At 54.0% G+C, this 14195-nt stretch overlaps 1 protein-coding gene across 1 annotated transcript in view; it reads left to right on the forward strand.

Annotated features, from left to right (window-relative positions):
- Window positions 1-14195, forward strand: part of ACAN (aggrecan) — a 35992-nt gene that overhangs the window by 18910 nt on the left and 2887 nt on the right. The window contains 3 exon segments of the mRNA XM_044918100.1: window positions 1-2342; window positions 10954-11067; window positions 13992-14150. The exon segment at window positions 1-2342 is cut by the window's left edge and continues 315 nt beyond it. Of these exon segments, the coding sequence (XP_044774035.1) occupies window positions 1-2342; window positions 10954-11067; window positions 13992-14150 (2615 nt within the window).

A 14195-nucleotide genomic window follows, 5' to 3' on the forward strand; every position in this document is an offset into this window, starting at 1 on the left:
CTCTGCCTCTGGAATAGGGGACCTCAGTGGACTTCCTTCTGGAAGAGAAGGTCTAGAGACCTCTGCTTCTGGAGTAGAGGACCTCGGTGGGTTGTCTTCTGGAGTAGAGGGTCATCCAGAGACTTCTGCTTCTGGAGTAGAGGACCTCAGTGAACTTCCTTCTGGAGGAGAGGGTCTAGAGACCTCTGTTTCTGGAGCTGAGGATCTCAGTGGGTTGCCCTCTGGGAAAGAAGACTTGATTGGGTCAGCCTCTGGAGCCTTGGACTTTGGCAGAATACCTTCCGGAACTCTGGGAAGTGGGCAAGCTCCAGAAGCAAGTGGCCTTCCCTCTGGATTTAGTGGTGAGTATTCAGGGGTGGACCTTGGAAGTGGCCCATCCTCTGGCCTACCTGATTTTAGTGGACTTCCCTCTGGATTCCCAACTGTCTCCCTAGTGGATACGACATTGGTGGAAGTGGTCACAGCCACCAGTGCAAGTGAACTGGAAGGGAGGGGAGCTGTTGGCATCAGTGGTGCTGGAGAAACATCTGGGCTGCCCTTCAGTGAGCTGGACATTAGTGGGACAGTTAGTGGACTCCCTTCAGGAGCTGAACTCAGTGGCCAAGCGTCTGGGTCCCCTGACATCAGTGGGGAAACATCTGGATTCTTCAGTGTCAGTGGACAGCCATCAGGGTTTCCTGACATCAGTGGGGGAACATCTGGGCTTTTTGAGGTCAGTGGGCAGCCATCAGGGTTTTCTGGGGAAACATCGGGAGTGACAGAGCCTAGTGGACTGCCCTCCGGACAACCAGATGTCAGTGGAGAAGCCTCTGGAGTTCTTTCTGGCGCTGGTCAACCCTTTGGCATAACCGACCTGAGTGGAGAAACATCTGGGGTCCCTGATATCAGTGGGCAGCCATCGGGGTTGCCGGAGTTCAGTGGGACAACTTCTGGAGTCCCTGACCTGGTTCCCGGTACCATGAGTGGCAGTGGTGAGTCTTCTGGCATTACGTTTGTGGACAGCAGTTTGGTTGAAGTGACCCCAACTACGTTTAAAGAAGAAGAAGAAGGTTTAGGGTCTGTGGAAGTCAGTGGACTACCTTCAGGGGAGGCGGATCTCTCGGGCACATCTGGGATCATGGATGTCAGTGGACAACCTTCTGGAGCAATTGACTCCAGCGGGTTGACATCCCAGCCTCCAGAATTCAGTGGCCTGCCAAGTGGAGTAGCTGAAGTCAGTGGAGAATCCTCTGGAGCAGAGACTGGGAGCAGCCTGCCCTCGGGAGCATATGACGGCAGTGGACTCCCATCCGGTCTCCCCAATGTATCTCTTGTAGACAGAACTTTGGTGGAATCCGTCACCCAGGCTCCGACAGCCCAAGAAGCAGGAGAAGGGCCCTCGGGCATTTTGGAACTCAGCGGTGCCCATTCTGGAGCACCAGATGTGTCTGGAGACCATTCGGGAGTTTTGGACCTAAGTGGGCTGCAGTCCGGGCTGGTGGAGCCCAGTGGAGAGCCATCAAGTACTCCATATTTTAGTGGGGACTTGTCTGGCACCGTGGATGTAAGTGGAGAATCCTCTGCAGCCACGAGCACCAGTGGGGAGGCCTCAGGACTTCCAGAAGTTACTTTAATCACTTCTGAGTTCGTGGAGGGTGTCACGGAACCAACTGTTTCCCAGGAACTTGCCCAAAGACCCCCCGTGACATACACCCCCCAGCTCTTTGAGTCCAGTGGAGAAGCCTCTGCGTCTGGGGATATTAGTGGACCTACACCAAGGTTTCCCGGATCTGGGCTAGAAGCGTCATCGGTCCCGGAATCCAGCAGCGAGACATCTGACATTCCTGAGGCTGGGGTGGGGGCATCTGCCGCCCCTGAGGCCAGCGGACGAGCTTCCGGGGTCCCTGATGTGAGTGAAGCCACCTCCGCCTTCCCTGAAACTGATGTGGAGGGGGCCTCAGGCCTGGGAGTGAGCGGCAGCACCTCAGCCTTTCCTGAAGGCCCCAGGGAGGGCTCGGCCACCCCGGAAGTACGGGAGGAGCCAACCAGCACCTACGCTGTGGGCACAGAGGCGTCAGGCTGGCCTTCGGCCACTCCGATGGCGTCTGGAGACAGGACTGAAGTCAGCGGAGACCTGTCTGGTCACACGTCGGGGCTGGATGTTGGCATCAGCACTAGCGTCCCAGAATCCGAGTGGATCCAGCAGAGCCAGCGCCCTGCAGAGGCGCCTCTAGAAATCGAGTCCTCAAGCCCCTTGCACTCAGGAGAAGAGACCCAAACGGCCGAAACTGCCACCTCCCCCACAGATGTTTCCATCCCCACTTCTCCAGCAGGGACACATGAATCAGCACCAGCCGTTCCAGGTATTGTCGGGATTTTTTTTTTTTTCCTTTCAATGGGTTCGGGGAGTTCAGACTCTGGTGTAGTGGGAGGCGGTGTAAACTCAAGTTGCACCGCAGACCAGCTGTGCAGCCTCAGGTGAGTTTCTTAACCTCTCTGAGCCTCATCTGGAAGATGGGGAGAGTACCAGGGACCATTAAACAGGACATAAATATCAAACAAGCACTTAGCATCATACTTTGCACACAGCACACACCTAGAGATGAGTGGTTGCTATTGTTTACAGTGGAGTTACATCACCAGGGCCATTGTATGTGAATCCAACTGTCTGTACTTGGGTGACTATTTAGATAGTGCTAGAAATTCTACTCACGCCCTTTCCCTTGGAGTTAATGTGAGATGAGAGAGTGAATCTGATGACATCTATGGCCAAGTATTAACTTCATGTAGGGTTAAGACCTGCACAATGTAAGGAACTCTGAAGTGTCATTTTGGCTATCCTAACTTTAGTCGACACAACCCAGGCACCACGCACAGGAAGCTGAGGATTTTCCTTTGCTTTTTGCCTGGGGATCCTGTGTACCTCCCTCTGGGCCGAGAGACCTTTCCCAGTCAGAGAGCCCCTCAACCCGAGATGTTGGGGCCAGGTGCCCAAGAGGGACAGAGTCCCCAGAAACATGCTGACCCAGAGCCAGCCTCGTGGGCTTCAGGGGCCTTGTGCCCCCCACCTCGAGGTCTTGGAGGCAAGGCTGCACCCCAGGCAGGCAGCTGTGGTCTTGACACTGAGCATCTCCCTGGGAGCTGCAGCCCCGCCAGGGCCCATGCCGAGGCGTCCTGTGGGACCTGCCAGGAGATGGAGGGACACATCTCCTGCCTGTGCCCCCCTGGCCACACTGGTGAGCACTGCAATATAGGTAAGCCCCTCATCGGCCATGGGGGTACAGGCAGGCGACCCAGGGGGGCCCCTTTATCCCCAGAAGGGGCCGAAGGCAGGAGGAGGCGACGAAGGCCGGCTGAGGCTCAGGCTTCCTGGCCCAGGAAGGAGAGGTGAGCCGTGAGAGGTGACGCCTCAGGGTAGAGGCCACAGGATAAAAAATGGCGCGTCTCTCTAGAGAGTCTAGTCTACACTGCACTTCAGGGAAAAAAAGTTCAAGTAATTAAACCGAGAAATGGTTCGTTGTTTGTTAAGCCAATGATTGTTTTATGAGTCGAATGCCCAATATGCTTGAATTTTGAAGATAAAATTTGTGGCTTCCAGGAAGTGTGGAGCTGGGACGAAAATGGGGTAGAGCCGGTCACACCTCACGGGACCTGGGAGGGAAGCTCCGAGGGGGCGGTCTTGCATCGTGCGGAGTCGCCCTCTGCAGGAAAGCCCTGGCAGACCCCTCCATGCTCGGACCTGGGTGGGATTTGGGTCCCCATTCTTGCCCTGAAGGAAATGACGGGCAGTGCCTGTCACCCCCAGCTGCAGGTGAGCTCGGCCTAGCCGCGCCCTGCCCCTTGGCACCCACCGCCCTGGGGCCTCTGTCCTTTGCCATGGATCAAGCAGCTTGTGGGACAGGTGAGGAGCCCCGGGGGGTCCTCTAATTGGAGGTGGCCCCCAGAACGAGATGAAGAGGACTCGCCTGTGTTCCCCGAACACGTCGAGGCCTGTGGCCATGAGGATGTTTCCTCTTGTCAGATCAGCACCCTTAAGGGAACAGATGCCCAGGTACCTCCAAGCCCATATTCTCAGGATAGGTCTCTGCACTGCCCCCACGCCCTTACCCCAGGCTCTGTCCCAGAGTCTTTCATAGAAGGGCTTCATTCCTCTGACACATGCAGAATCAGAGCCATGAATCCTGGGGGGAAGCAGATCCCAAGAGACCAATAGGGCTGGGCTGTTTGTATATATATATATGCAAATTAATACCTCACAATATATGCTCCCATCATGTAAATATGCTGTGTACTTGGCCCTTACACAGGAAATGTTCCGTGTAAGCAGGCCCTAAGGTGACTACGGATTCACTCTTTCCTCCACCGGGGTCGGCCTTCGGCCACGTGGCGGGGCCATGACTAAGAGCACTGTGGGCCTCTGTGGCCAGAGGGGTGGGCTCTCCTAGGGCGGTCGCGGCCTTACCGCCTAGGGGTTAGTATGTCACGGGGCCACGGTGACCCCTGGGACTCCAGCCACATCCTTCCATCGTCCTCCCTCTGGCTATGGCTGGTGGAGAGCAGCAGGGGCACTGGTCCCGGGTGACCTGTTCATGGACATAGCCTGAGCCAGAAAGGAACAGACTCAGGGCCCAGCAGGACTTCCGGGACAGGCGCCAGGACCGGAAGCCCCCTGCCCGGGTGTTTGTATCTTCTGACACCTCTCTCCCTTCTTAGCAAGTCCTTCCCCAAGCAAAAATCACAGCAGGGCTCATGGCCTTGTAGTGAGAGGTGGGCGGCAATGGACCCTAACTGCTGGAAGGACAGCCTTTCTCTGATCGTGTGTATCCCCACAGGGCTTTCTGCCCCCACGATTTCTTCCCAGACAGCTCTGTGGGTAGCTTGGCCGTTATCCCCATCTGAAACTACAGTACAGAGAGGTTCAGGGATTTGCCTAGCTCCTCCAAGGGAGTCAGATCCAGAACTGGGGTCTTCATTCACTTGTTTAACACGCTCCGCTAAAGAAGAAGCTCCCTCTCGAACATAAGAATCAGTTGCTAGTCTTCAATCAGGAGATGAACTTCAGAGCCACCAGAATGGAGAGAGGTTATAGATGTGGGGCTTGGCCAAGCCCTCGGCACCTCATTTGTAATAGGGTCAAAGGAGTGATTCTCACGGGGCGCCTGGGTGGCTCAGTTGGTTAAGCGACTGCCTTCGGCTCAGGTCATGATCCCAGGGTCCTGGGATCGAGTCCCGCATCGGGCTCCCTGCTCTGCGGGGAGCCTGCTTCTCCCTCTCCCACGCCCCCTGCTTGTGTTCCCTCTATCGCTGTGTCTCTCTCTGTCAAATGAATAAATAAAATCTTTAAAAAAAAGGAGTGATTCTCAGCTTTAAGAACCTCCTGATGCCTGGGGTCCCACTCCCCCAGATTCTGATTGAAACGGTCCTGTGGCCTTGGCACTGGGGTTTTAAAGACTACCCAGGTGACTCCAGGGTGCAGCCAGGGCTGAGAAACTGCTGTAAGGATTAAGAACTCCTATGTACAGCGTCTGGCCCCAGGAGGCATCAATAAAGATTACTTCGCCTTCCCCAACTCTCACGCCACTGGTTAGGAAAAGCTTTATCATCTCTAAAGAACAGGTGGTGAGGATGCTTCCAAAAAAGCCTGCAGATAGCATCCCGGCTCCGCAGGTGACCCACCGTGGTCTTGAGCTAGAACCCACAAGCACAGTCTGTTGAAAGACGGTGTGGGTCAGTGTTCTCCAGGCGCCAGAGGTAGCAAAATATAGCATTATTTCTGTGGCAATATTTGAATACTCAGTGTGACCTTCCACCTAGTAAATGAGGTTGGAGGCTGTTATTTAGTCCTTGAGAGAAAATATTTGACAATTACCATCATCTTGCTAAGTCAGCATTGTGGTAAACAAGTGCTTGATAAATGACTCATCTGCACTCTTGACGTCAAAATAAACATGTTTAATGAATGGAGATTTTTTAGCGATTGAAAAAGCAGAGCTAGCCACCCCATTCCAATCCACTTAAGAAACAACAGCTTCCGGGCGCCTGGGTGGCTCAGTTGGTTAAGTGACTGCCTTCGGCTCAGGTCATGATCCTGGAGTCCCGGGATCGAGTCCCGCATCGGGCTCCCTGCTCAGCGGGGAGTCTGCTTCTCCCTCTTCCGCTCCCCCCTCTTGTGCTCTTTCTCTCTCTCACTCTCTCTCTCAAATAAATAAATAAATAAATAATCTTAAAAAAAAAAAAAAAGAAAGAAAGAAACAACAGCTTCCTCCCCACCTCTGTTGCTGACATTCGCTGAGATTTCTGGCTCTGAGGTTTCAATCCTCCTTAGAATCACCTGGGTGCTTTTAATTTTTTAAAAGCTCCACACCTGGGTCCCACCTGGAGCCACCCCGATGGAATTGGTCTGAAGAAGGACTCTGGCATTGGTATTTTAAAAAATCTTTTAAAAATTTTTGTTAACTACTGTAGTGATTCTGACGCGCAGCTAAGGTTGAGACATTCTGTTCTAATCAGATCTCACATCCAATTTTCCAGCAATCAGTGGTGCTGGGTGGATTTCTCTAAACTCCTGGGTTAGAAGGGCATGAACACAAAATTCAGTCAGCCCTCTTTACTGTCTTACTGCCATTCTTCACTTTGTAGGCTTGAGGCTCTGATCTATGATCTGACACTGTCACTTCCCCTGGAGCAGGGAGGTTGGAATTCCAGTGAAATCTTAGCCCCAGAGGGGCGCCTGGGTGGCTCAGATGGTTAAACGTCTGCCTTCAGCTCAGGTCATGATCCCAGGGTCCTGGGATCGAGCCCCACATCGGGCTTCTGGCTCAGCAAGAAGCCTGCTTCTCCCTCTCCCTCTGCCTCTCTCCTTGCTCATGCTTTCTCTCTCTCTCTCTGTATCTCTGTGTCTCAAATGAATAAATAAAATCTTAAAAAAAAAAAATCTTAGCCCCAGGGGTCGGGGGGGGCGGAGGGGGATGCTGTCAAAGCAAGTGAAAATACAGGGTTACAAGTGCAAATACAAATCACACCTTCATGATTTGACATAATCAAAAAGTCTATGGGCAGATTTGAACAGGGAACCACAGTCGACCCTTGAACAGCACTGGGGGTTAGGGGTGCCAGCCCCCCCGCAAAATTGAAAATCTGCATATAAATTCTGACTCCCCAAATATTTAACTATTCATAGCCTCCTGTTGACCAGAAGCCTTAGTAATAACAGAAAGTCGATTAATACTTATTTTGTATGTTGTATGTATTATATACTGTATTCTTATAATAAAGCAAGCCAAAGACAAGAAAATGTTACTCAGAAAATCATGACGGGGGTACTCCTGGCTGGCTTAGTAGGGAGAGCTTGTGACTCTTGATCTCGGGGTCATGAGTTCAAGCCCCACGTTGGGCTTACTTAATTTTAAAAAATATATAGAAAAAAAATCATAAGAAAGAGAAAACACATTTACAGTACTGTATTGTAAAAAATCTGCATATAAGCAAACACACAAACCCATGTTAGTTCAAGGGTCAACTGTAATTGAATTTAAGAAGCATGATATTAAAGTTACATTCAAGATCAAACTTTAAGACTTGATAGTATAATTATAGCATACTGGTTAATTTAATGATGTTTATTTTAAAAGCAAATTGAAACTGATAAATATGTTCTTATAACCCTTCTATCAGTTATGATAGAAAGTGAGTGTATTTACTCAGGTCTGTCCATCTGATTGATCCTAGGTCTTTGCAGGGTGTAGGACATCCACTGAGTTAAGAAATTGTCTCTGTGCTTCTTGAAGGGATTTTTCTCCCATGTTTGTCCAGGAAAGTTATGTCCAGGGTCACCACATACAGCTGCACAGGTTGTGCACTGAACAACTTGACTACCATTCATATATTCTTTATGATTTGCAACCCCTTTAGTTGGGTATCATTCGAGTAAAAGTACCTGCTGTCACTCTTCATTCAGCCTTTTCTGTGAGCCAAATAAATTCTCTCACTTGGCGGTCCTAGGCTCTGACATAAGCAAAAGCTGGGCAAGACCTATTCCGGGTAGAGGCCTGAGTTCTCCAGTTCAGATGCCAAAGTGATCATTTGGAAGTATCTTATCCCCCCGCCTTTACCAGGGCACTCTCAGTTATTTTCTCCCCTAAGTTAGGGCCTGGTTCAGGAACAAATCATCCCTTTTGGTTATAGTAGTGGGAAGAAGGCTCAGAGTTCTGACACTCCCCAAGGTCCCTGCTCTTGGCCTGGTGCAGGAGAAATGATAATGAGATGCTGAGATCCAAGACTTCAGTGTCCCTCTTCCTCCACAGGGGACAAAGGCCCAACTTCCAGCCCCAGTGTCTGATTCTTCCCTCCGTCTCTTCCGGTCTGTCTCCCCGGCTTATGGGCGTGGGCAGGCCACTTCCCTTGTTTCCTTACCTGTACTCTAGGGCACATGACATCTGTGCCCTGGGGCTGTTGGAGGGTAAAGTGTGTGGGAGCAATAGTGTCCGGGTCAGGGAAGATTCGTGAGAGAGATCGGTTCCTTCTCTTTGCTCTCTTCCTTCATGCAGTCTGCCCATTGCCCAAAGCCCTTCCCAGCCCCCCACCTGCTGGCATCCTGTCTGGGGTACCCCCAACTCTGGGCTCAGCCCAGCTCAACTCCTCTCGTGGTTCCAGAAAATGAGCAACATCCCAATCGCCCTTCAAAGAAAGAGGTGTGGGCACTGCAAGGCCGGAGGGAGAGGCGATGAGGCCTGGCAGGCTTGCGCGGCTCCCAAGAAAGCCCCATGCAGGATGCTCAGCCCTCTTCCTACAGTAGAAGGCCTCTCTCACCTGCCCTGTTGGCCCCCACAGGCTCTGTGCTCTTCAGCAGTTTGGCCCTTCCTTCCCTTCTCATCTGTGAATCCCGGGCCCTGCACAAAACAGCTTCTGAACCCAGGAACAGGTTCCCTGAGTTTCGGTCACCCCCCCCACCCCGCACCGAGCTCGGGCCTTCTCAGATTGGGTTTCAAAGCCAGGAGGACAACAACACGGCCTCCCCCTGGGTCTCTGGCCACCTGGGGGCGAGTGATATGAAATAAGCCTCTGGGACAAGGAAGGCCACCTGGCCCGACCTCCCTGGGGCCTCCGCCTCCCCTGCCCCTCCCCCACGCGAGCCAGAGGCCCCAGGGTTGACTTCCGGCTCTTCTGCCCACAGGCCACTCCTGTCCCCTGCTCTCTACAACTGCTTTAGCGCCTCCATTTGCTTAAGCCCCCCTCGCCCGGTGCTTCCCACGTCCCATAATGACGCTAATGGACCCAAGAGAACAGGGGCTCCTGTTGAGCAGCCCCCAGCTTCTGCCCAGCCCACCGGCCTGACCTATTGCTGCTACTGCTGCTGCTGGGAATCCTGGTGCATGCTGGGAATCCAAGTGCATGCTGGGACTCCCGTCAGTTCCTCCATGCATTTTGGTTTTGCTTGGAACAGTTCCGACCTTGGAACTGTTGGTGTCTAATCCATGGTGCGAGCTCCCTAAGATGAAGTTACGAACTCCGCGGGAGCAGAGAGACGCCTGAGGACCTGAGATTTTCAGGCCACCCACTGCCCAAACCCAAGTCTGGTCCAGCAGATGTCCACTATGTACCAGCTAGCGAAAAGGAACCACAGGAAAGTGCTTTTGCCTTCTTAAGAGGGGATGGACTTTAAGGTCTACTCTGCTGTCCTGAGAGGCAAGAACTAATCCTGGAATGTATTTAGGACGCTGATCACGTGGACACCACCCACAGACATGTCGGGTCCTGAAGGTTGTATGAACACAGCGGCATACACCAAGGCTTAGCCATATGTCATGATGCCCCATGGGCCAGTGACACCCATTCATTGCAGAATCTTACTGATCTGGGAAGAAGAGCTTCACAATCCCTTTTATCATGTTCCCAGGGGAAGGTACCCAGAGAAAACCAGCAGGAGCCTTTGTATAAATACGAAGAGAGTAAGAGATCCCCAGGTTTCTGGCTTCTCAGAAAAAGGCAGAAAGACCGGATTAGGAGATTCATTTCTCACCTTGGCTGATGGATGAAAATTGAGGCCAATGACTTACCAATTCCAGTCCCACAAAGAAGATGCATCAGAAAGAACATCTTGGGCCAGAAGAACAGAAGGGAGGAAGAGTCTGCCTGGGAAGAAGAGGTTGATAGGGACTGGCCCGTACCCCAGGGTGGTGGCTGGCCACTTACTAAGTGGCTCACCAGCTTCAAATATTAGTCCCAACTGGCTAGAATGGAACCTGTCTGGAAATTGTGACTCACTGGAGATGTCCACGTTCTCCGGCCCTAAGCTGGAGGGAACATGGGAAAATGTTAGGCTGGTTTCTCTTCCTCCCCCCAAGAGAATGATGCTGGCTTCATCTTTATAAGATAGTCTAGAATCTGATGTACTGAAGACAAAGGTGTCTGTGACTGCCAAAGATCGAATGAGTCTCATGCGGATATCCCATGCTACCATTCTCTCATGGTTCTGTACTCTCCAGACCACCTCTGGCTTGTTCATGCCTTGCCCTCTTGCCTCGGTTCATAACTACAGAGGAAGATAAGAAAAGAAAGAGCTCTAACCAACTTCAGGCACTTGACTTCCAGTGTCCTTGCTCATCAGCGTCATGTTCAGAGCCAGTTCAGACCCTAAGGCCTCTTGAAATATTCACAAGAGGAGCTACATGCTCACTCTTCCAACGGGCGTTTGCCTTCAGAAGCACCAGATCTCTTCACCCGCAGGGAAACCTCGCTCCCGTGCTCCAAGCTTGCCAGTCAAGAATCACACACATCCAAGAAAACCCTTGTTGGATCTTTGGCTCAGTGCTCCAATATGGCGGCGGCAGCAGCAGCAGCAACAGCTCTTAGGAAGTCCAGCCACCCCATCTCTTAGGAAGAGCAGCAGGGCTGGCCACCCATAAAGCACCTGCAATGCTTGCAAAGCTGGAGTTCCTGGCAAGAGTCCTAATGGTGGCCCTTGGTTTCTTGCAGACATTGATGAGTGCCTCTCAAGTCCTTGTCTGAATGGAGCCACCTGCGTGGACGCCATCGACTCTTTCACATGCTTATGCCTTCCCAGCTACCGAGGGGACCTGTGTGAGATTGGTACGGCCGTCTCGGCTTCAGCTAATGTTACTAACTGCTGCACCCCCTCCTCCTCCATCACCCTTCCTTCTAACCACAGGCTCTTGGCCCTGGTTGGGGCCCACACGGTCCAGCCAGCCAGCCATTTCAGGGGCCACCACTGAGAAGTCTGCCTCACTCACTCCCACTCTTCTTGCCCGTCCTTGTGGAAACCCTCCTCTGGGGCATTGGCTGATCTGACCACAGGAGAGACATGCAGGCCAGGCCAGCCTGCACTTTGGAAGGTGGGGCCCTAGGGGATCTTTAAAACACTAACCTTCGTCAGGGCTTCCAGACCCACTGATGCCACCCTGAGGTCGGTGCATGCATCAGACTAAAGAGGACAGAGCTGATCCCATGCATTTGTCTGGAAGGAAGCTATGGGTGGGAGTAATCGGTTCTCTCTCTGGAGGACACCACAGATCTTCCAGCCCAGTCATGAGCATGTGTCGGCCTGCTATGTTGCCCATGGGACCTTTGTGGCCCCTCCATGGCCTGGGGAGCCACCAAGCCACACTGACCACACTACCTCTTTCTTCTCTGGCAAGAGCTCTGTTTTGTCTGCCTGAGAGCTCCCGTGTGACCAGCATGACATGCATGAGCAGGGACTGCTGCATGTCAACGTCTTCTCATCACCAGGGACAGCTGCCATGTCAGTGCCAGTCCGGCCTGTGCTTCCTCTTCCCTGCCCTTGTGCAAGTCAAAAGCTGGGCCAGGGAGAACAGAGCCTCACTATAAGGGACGGGGGCTGAGTTTCCCCTTTTGGGCCTTGCCAATCCCTTTGCTTCTGCACCCAGGCCAGGCTCAGCTGAGGGAGCTGTGTGCCAGGAACTTGCCAGGGTCAGCTGGACCCCCTCCCACTCTCTCACTCTGGTGCTTCTAGTCTCCCCCGTGCCATCCTCCTGGGCCTCAGGGCCATCCCAACCCAGAAAGAGGGAGATGGGGCTTGTACTTACTAGTAGCAATAACCCATGGAGACCTAGAAGCATGCAGGGGTTCAAAACCATTTTCTATGATCTCTCAAGTTGGATATCCCAGAAACTTCCAGAAAACAGATGAAACTCCTGGGAAGTCTCCCTTTGGTCCTAGCAGGGTGGGGAGGTAGTTTGGGATTGCATGTTCCTTCGAGGCACCGCCAAGATTACAGACTGGTGGAGGAACTTAAGTCTTCTGGAAGAAAAGGCCTGGACCCTCTTCCTTCCCTGCAGCCTCCCACCCTCCACCTCCACCCCAAGACACCAAGAAATTAGGCATGGGGTCTTGGCTGGGGGGAGAATAGAGGGTTATAGGATTCTCTCCTCAGGATGCCAAAATATTTGCCACAGGGGAGAAGTGTCTGGCCTGTCCGCACAAACAGCTCTTGGATGCCAGACTAGGAAAGGAGGTGCTCTGCCCAGTGTGGAGGCAGGCGGAGATGGTGCTGGTGCCGGCCCGTTGGGTGCTGGGCCAGGTCACCCAGCTAAGCCAAGCGAGGCTCCATCTCTTCCCCCCATTTCAGTCTACTGGGGGCTTCACGGCTTGGCTCCGGGCCCGCTGCGCCATCCCGCCTTGCTGGAATTCTGTTCATACGTCCCCAGAGCCTCCATCCTGCATGCCCTGGCCCCTCCCAGAGCTGTTACACCCCCCATGTTTGCCTGCTCAGCCCAGCCCTCAGCACTGTCAGCCCTGGAATGATGTCTCTGGCCTCCTCTGAGGCCTTGCTACCTTCTTTCCAGACCTTGGCCTTGCTCCTTGGAGGAGGCATCGGCTGCAGGGGGCCAGCGGCCTCCTCCTCAGCCCTCCTGCTGCTCCGCCTCTTCTCAGGCTGCTGGCCTCTGCATGTCCTCTGTCTCTGCCTTCCCCGAGTGTCTCTCTTCCACCCCTTCAGCCTAAGCCTCCTCCCCGTCAGGTACTGGTCCTCCCTTCCTGGGTCAGCCAGACTCTGGGTCGCACCCAGTGGGGAGGCTCCATACAGCCTGCGGGGTTCACGGCCCTGCACTCAGGCCCCCAGGCCCGAGGAGCAGCCCTTCACCTGGGCGGCCCCTGGGGAAGGAGGAAGAGAGGGTCTTGGAATCCCCTCTGTCCAGTGGTGTGCTGGCTGATGGTTAACAACCAGCTCCTAGAGAGGAAGGGGGAGCCCTGATGTGTGGCGTCTGCCGATCTCTGAGGACTTTACAGCTACCAACGTGACGTCCCTGAAGGCCGAGACGGGAAGACGTGTTCCTAATGGCTCTCCCAAGCCTGAAGGAGCCAGCTCCGGCCCCTGCCTCTGTCTGTCCCTCCGGGCTGCTCCAAGAGCTCCAAACCAGTGCCTTCTCCCGAACTCAGAACCCACTGCCCATATAGGTTTGTGAGGAGAGAAGCTCCTCCCTCTTCTCATCTGCCACCAAGAAATTAAATAAACAGCCGAGGCCCCTGGGTCATGGACCCCCGGTTGGCTGCCTCATCCTCCAAGCGGCAGGTATCCTGTGCCCAGCCAGAGCCAGCTCAGATTGACAGATGTAGGGCTCTGAGTCTTCTGTAGACCCAGAGCAGCCTTATTTTTGCTCCTCTATGCCCACCGAAGTGCCATTTCATGCCCCCAGCGCGGCCTGCTGCGGCCCCCTTCACACGCCCCGCTCAACTCCCTCCCTGCCTCCCCACCTTAACCTCCACACCTCCCACCTTCCACCCTGCAGAGCAGGAGGAAAGCTTGGGGGGGCCAACATCAGGGGAAAGAAAGGTTGGGAGCCTGCCCAGAGGCTCTGGGGCTCCAGGACCAGGCCCTCCTGGCTGCCAACTCGAGCCCCGTCTAGATGGGCCTCTCCCTTCAAGGACGGACACGGAAAGCCGGGTGAATGTAGGCAGCTGGCGTACGACTGGCCCGCACCGGACACCCGCAGGCGGCCTCGGGGCCGCTCTCCTCAAGCCCCTGCCCTGTGTTGCAGACCAAGAGCTGTGTGAGGAGGGCTGGACCAAGTTCCAGGGTCACTGTTACCGCTACTTCCCCGACCGCGAGAGCTGGGTGGATGCGGAGAGCCGGTGTCGGGCTGAGCAGTCACACCTGAGCAGCATCGTCACCCCCGAGGAGCAGGAGTTTGTCAACAGTGAGTGCCGGGGCGGGGGGGGGGGGGGGGGGGGGGGGGGGGGTG

The sequence above is a fragment of the Neomonachus schauinslandi genome, chromosome 9, assembly GCF_002201575.2.
Source record: "Neomonachus schauinslandi chromosome 9, ASM220157v2, whole genome shotgun sequence".
NCBI lineage: Eukaryota > Metazoa > Chordata > Mammalia > Carnivora > Phocidae > Neomonachus > Neomonachus schauinslandi.